Source organism: Hoplias malabaricus, chromosome 10 (genome assembly GCF_029633855.1).
Source record: "Hoplias malabaricus isolate fHopMal1 chromosome 10, fHopMal1.hap1, whole genome shotgun sequence".
Lineage (NCBI taxonomy): Eukaryota > Metazoa > Chordata > Actinopteri > Characiformes > Erythrinidae > Hoplias > Hoplias malabaricus.
Window position 1 is genome coordinate 19,923,764 of NC_089809.1, and position 6,000 is coordinate 19,929,763.

General features: G+C 39.6%; 1 protein-coding gene across 2 annotated transcripts in view; it reads right to left on the reverse strand.

Moving 5' to 3' along the window:
* The window catches only part of lancl2 (LanC lantibiotic synthetase component C-like 2 (bacterial)), a 51,114-nt gene extending 46,729 nt beyond the window's left edge, over positions 1 to 4,385 (reverse strand). The window contains exons 1-2 of one of the 2 annotated variants that reach the window (XM_066683260.1): positions 4,174 to 4,385; positions 2,647 to 2,940 (exon numbers count right to left, since the gene is read on the reverse strand). In XM_066683260.1, the coding sequence (XP_066539357.1) occupies positions 2,647 to 2,808 (162 nt within the window). In that variant the 5' untranslated portion in view covers positions 2,809 to 2,940; positions 4,174 to 4,385. Of the gene's footprint in view, positions 1 to 2,646; positions 2,941 to 4,163 lie in introns of both variants that reach the window. The other variant, XM_066683261.1, reaches the window with a different exon arrangement.
* Positions 4,386 to 6,000: the final 1,615 nt, after the last annotated feature.

The window sequence follows — 6,000 nt, forward strand, 5'->3', positions numbered from 1 at the left end:
TTAAAGGCTTTTTTGCTCGTTTGCTTCCTTTTGTATTGAATTTATTGCTTTTTCTGGATTCCTGAACTGAGATCACATAATAGATTGAGGCATTCAGCTTTATTCAAACAGTAAACACATCTTATGGATGTATGACACGGGGCCAAAGGCACGATTGGGCCCTGAAATGGCGAAAGGTCACGTGTGGCGTCACACTTAACAAGCAGATTCCAGTGATTTTGCCGACCGCCCTCAGCTTGTAGAGAAAGTTCATTACTTTTCCTGATGTTTTAGGTTTTTGCCATGGTATTGTTTCAGTACCTATATAGAGATATTTAAGCCGGTATCATATCAAAAGTCATCATTTTGGTATTGTGACAACACTAGTGGCAGCTGAACCACTTCTAGACAATTAATCAAATTATATATTATTCATTGTTCATCTGAAGGTTAAGGACTGACTAACTTCATGTGAGATGAATGAGACTTTCTGAAGTGCTACATAACAGCTAAAAGGCCACCCGAGGAGCAGTAGAGAGAGCACTGACCTTTTGTTTAATGTCTGCATAGGATTATACATGTTAAGTGACAGCATGACCTTTCCTTTTTTACCAACAGATACCATGCCCACCATCATGGCCCCAACCAGTTACAAACTAAACCCCAGCAGGTTTTTTTCTTGGGGTCACTGAATAATGGCTGTGAAGATGGCCTGCAGTGATGGATGTAGCCACAGTACATTCTATGTTTGAAAAGAAAACTTTTGCTTTCAATAGTGATTGTAGCAGAGTGCCATTGACCCCAGGTTTAGTCCTCATCAATGCCTCAGCCATCCAAGGCCAGAGTCCAAGAGGACAAGGGTATTCCTCACTCTCTGGTGGGTAGATTAGCCTTCCCTCTCACATCATTACCAGCACAATGCTAACCAGTGTGGGTGTCTATTAGCTGACATAACACATATGGGATGTTAGCACTCTCCTTCAAGTGTATTGAGCAGAACTGGTAGTTGGCCCTTGGAGTCTTAGTTAAACATAATTACAAATGACTAGGATTGGGGATTTAGCAATTCCCAGTTTCTGTGCGCATCAACAGACCTGTACATGGAGTATATAAAATACATTTTATTTTATTAAAATTTGTGCGGGCGGCACGGTGGTGCAGCAGGTAGTGTCGCAGTCACACAGCTCCAGGGACCTGGAGGTTGTGGGTTCGATTCCCGCTCCGGGTGACTGTCTGTGAGGAGTGTGGTGTGTTCTCCCTGTGTCCGCGTGGGTTTCCTCCGGGTGCTCCGGTTTCCTCCCACAGTCCAAAAACACACATTGGTAGGTGGACTGGCGACTCAAAAGTGTCCGTAGGTGTGAGTGAATGTGTTTGTCTGTGTTGCCCTGTGAAGGACAGGCGTCCCCTCCAGGGTGTATTCCCGCCTTGCGCCCAATGATTCCAGGTAGGCTCTGGACCCACCGCGACCCTGAATTGGATAAGCGGTTACAGATAATGAATGAATGAATGATAAAATTTGTGCTTCCCACTGTACAAAATGATTATTATTTTTTTTGTAACTAACATGATACATAAAAAAAATACTGAAATATTAACATGGTGCTGGCCAGCTCAAAGTCACTCTAAGTGCAGTATATATGTATGTATATGGATGGATAGTGCTTCCAACCAAATATAGAAACAAACCAGCCAATATCTCCTAAAGGACTACATCAAGTTTTAAACCTTTTATGTGGGCTAGTTTAATATCATGCTACTGTGGAGCTCTGAGAGGAGTACAGGTGTAGCAGAGGTAAAGCTTCTTGCACCATCTTAAGCTACAGCCCAGAGCCCAGCAAAGCAGCCATCTGTTTACATAAGTCATACAAACTCACTTAGGTATTTACTAGAGGCTTATTTCACAGTGAGCAGAAAATCTAAATAGTTAACCAACCTAGGTCTAACAGACAGTTGTTATTAATACAAAATAGCATGTTGTACTGGGTACTAATTATCATGAGTTAATAGCTAGAAATTACTAATACAGGTTTGATTCATTTAAAAAATATATGTGAAGCATTATTTCCAAACACATACACCTTATTTAGTGAGGAAGAATAGGTTGATTCCAATCTGTGTACTTCTATAATGACTATCATGCTCATTTAGAGTTGTTTTGAATATTTCTGGGCTAGCTGTTTTCCTGCTTTTTGGGAAAGAAGAACAGTTTAGATGCCTATCATTAGTAGGCCTAGTAATAATAAACAAGGCATACTATCACCACTAATTATTATGAAACAAATTAATATAAGCCTTTTTTATTTTACTTTGGCATGGAATGGCTGTTATTGCTGTTTACGTTTGGCTACTGTAGGCATAGGCAGAAAAACTATAACACAGAAACTGAATAAACAGTAAAATAATTGACTCTAAAGAACTGTTCAAACCACATAATGAAGATTGTAGGCTCCAGTCGCAGCCTAAACGGGTCGAGTCATCACCACAATTTACAAAAGACATCCGATTATCAACTGCTCTGAGTTTGTTGACATTTCAGAACCTAAACTCGATGGTCGGCGCTTATTGGAGCGCGGCCCGAGTCCAGTTCACACTTTTCTGCAGCAGCTGAAAGAGGGGCGAGCGCAACGATGTTTAACTTGTTTAAACATACACACAGCTGCACGTTACCTTCCCGTTGCCATCGCAGGGCTCTGCGGCGGTGCTGCCGCTGTCGGCGGAGGAGAGCACAACTCCTTGCTCCCAGTCCGGGAAAGAGTTTAGAAACGAGCGCTCCTCCATCTCAGACTCTGAGCCTGGCAGCTTCAGGCGCTTTGACAGGTTCTCTCCCATTTCAACGGCGCGTCGCCGAGGACAAACTTAAAGCGTGCGGACAAAACGCGTTTTTCGTCTCTCGGAGAAACTCTGGGCTCCTGATACAGTTTGAGGACGCGGTAACAGTCAGCAGTGATCAGTGTCAAGAGTCTGTACAGAAAGACAAGGAAATGGGTCTGTTACAGCAGGGATTTACAGTAACTTTAAGTAATACGTGTGCTAACTCTTTGCATATGTTTTTATATAGTGTTAATGATGAATTTAGAGAGAGAGAAAAAAGTAATAATATGACCATGCATGTTCTATATTGTCTAAATGTTCATGTTTTTATTAACGTTAATAACATAATCTTAAATATTCCTATATTTTTCCAGTGTAACATAATCTGTCAAGGGTTTTTAACACTTTACAGGAATATTATTTTCAATTATATTTATTTGTATTTTTTTGGTTTTTGATATCACCTCTGTCCAAAGAAATATACGTATCCCCAGAATCAGGACTTTACAAGAGAACTTGTTTAAAAGTTTAAAAGATTTTATTCAGAGCATTTCTATTGGTCCATTCTTCATGAAATATTCACACAATATGAACCGCTGCTGTGTTCAAATGATGTTGGAAATTAGAAACTAGAAATTGGACAGTGACAATATGTTAGTTTAAAACGGTTCTTTAAAGCATTGGGACTTGTAAATAACATAAGACACATTTGTGGTAATGTTCTCTGCTAGCTGGGTAACTTAGCTTATTTATTCTAGAGCCTATACAAATAGTCTGTAGATGTTTCTCTCTAAAGTGGCTAATAACGCTGACAATAACTTTATAATTTTTACATTGATATTAATAAAAATGATGTGTGCAAGCTACAAAAAGCATATTGAATACAGCATTATTATTATTATTATTATTATTATTATTATTATTAATAATAAACTTTCTGTTTTAAAAAAAACTGAATCAGCCCATTGCTTGCTACTTCCCAAATACATTCAGCCTACACTCACACTGAAGCTATAAAAAGTGTTTCTGTTTAGAAAGCTTTCTGAATGAGGAATAATGCAGGGCCATCTGATCAGGGCTCATTTACATCTATCAGTCTTAAAGGCACAGCCTCTTATTTAAAAGGATAAAGAAAGGTGAAGTCAGAAACATACTATGACTTTATTGCACCATGATATCACACAAGTTATAAGAGAATTTCAGGGAAAAAACCAACTAATAAACCATAAGAAAAAATGCAGGAATCACAAGCAACAGACGTTAAGACGTGGGAACAGTCTAATTAACATCCTTCATTTCATTAGTGTCAGTGCAAAGCCGGTCATTAGAGTGAGCTGCCTCTTCATGCTGATGAATCAGATTATAAAGTGTACCGTGTCTCACCGGTGTCCAATGAAAGTCTCCCATTTCCCGCGGAGTGAAACAGACACGGCGCTCAGGGCAGAAGAGGAGCTCCATGCGGAGAATCCGCGTCTAAACGCACAGTTGAACACTCCACCGTCACCACACACAACAAACACCACGCACACGACCCTCAGAGACCACCAGAGCGCATCCGAAAGCTACCGGCGCCATTCCCCAGTCACTCAGAGACAAACCTGCCATCTCTCTCTCTCTCTCTCTCTCTCTCTCTCTCTCTCTCTCTCTCTCTCTCTCTCTCTCTCCTCTCCTCTCGCTCTGAGACTGCCGGTCTTTCAGTGAGAGAGAGCTTTCACTTTACACTGTTTTACCTCTCTCTCTCTCTCTCCCTCTCTCTCTCTCTCTTTCTCTCTCTCTCTCATCAGGAGTACAGAGTCTCAGAGGAAACAGATGGTGATTCCGGGTGTGATTTGCTGCAGGCTCCGGATTATACGGCAAACAAATCCATCATCAACCCCCACCCCACCCTAAAGACACCCACCCACCCACACAACCCCGCCACCACCCCCTCTTTCACTCATCAGTACCGATTTTATTTTTACTAGGCTACTACTGGACAATTCCATCTATTTTCTCGTCGTACGGATAAATACAATTCAGCAGTGTAGAGTGGGTACAGTAACACAGGACATAATAGAAGAAAGACTTCACACAACAATACACCTTTCATGTTAATGTAGGATAAATGTGTGCATGCACACTTCATTAATTTAACACTTTACATCATTAACTTTTCTTTTTCAATCATCATTTATTATCTTCTTCCTTCTTGTTTACCTTCTTCTTTTGTCTTCTTCTTCTTCTTCTTCTTCTTCTTATTATTATTATTATTATTATTATTATTATTATTATTATTAATGTTTTGTGAAACATATTTGTATCAGACTCGGGCAGTTATTAGTAGAAAATGCTACAGTGAATATCAAACTATATAATTCATTTTATCATGGTCACTGTCATTAACATTTGCTATTAGTTGTAACAGAATTAGTAGAACTATTTAAACAGATGGTACTGATACTGATATCAACATCAGACACTAGACCAAGATCAGCAAAATAACTTTTTGATTGATATAACATATTGAACTGGTATATGAGAGAGAACAATGATGATGATGAGATTGAGATGGTATCAGACTAATACCAGGTACAGGATGCAGTAATGTAACAAACTCATTCTCACAGTGTGATGTGCTTTTTTTTCTCCCCTCTTAAGCTCTGGATTAAGCCATATTTAAATATACTATAAGTAATAAACTACTCAGAACACTAGACTAAGCCATGAGAGGAAATACCCAGATAAAAAAAAGGCTAGTTGGTGTCAGATAACACTCCATCTTTGTGGCCTGTATTGTATCTTCAGCATTGTGGCCATCTTGTATTGCGTCATCTCTAGTTACTGGATCCAGGACCACTATTCTTGGAATACACCAACCAGCTTTTAGAGTTGTGAGGTTACTCTTTTCACATTCCGTTCCCTTTCTCTATCTTGCCTGACGTAGAGGACAGTTTTTAGGCCTGTGCTCCCTTTGTGGGGACAGGGGGCTTCACCCAGAGGAGGTTCATGTGATTTGGAGTTACTTGTATATGGTATTCATGTGACTGTGGAATTGGGTACCACTTCACAAAAAGACAACCATCAAAAGGTGTTTATGACTGGTGTTAAAAAGTTCATTCTATAAATGTTCATCTTAATAAACATCTTAACGATCATTAATGAGCAGTTAAAACACATAATCTATGGTTCTACTAATCATCAGCCCCTTTCTGAATCAGGAATATTAAAAAA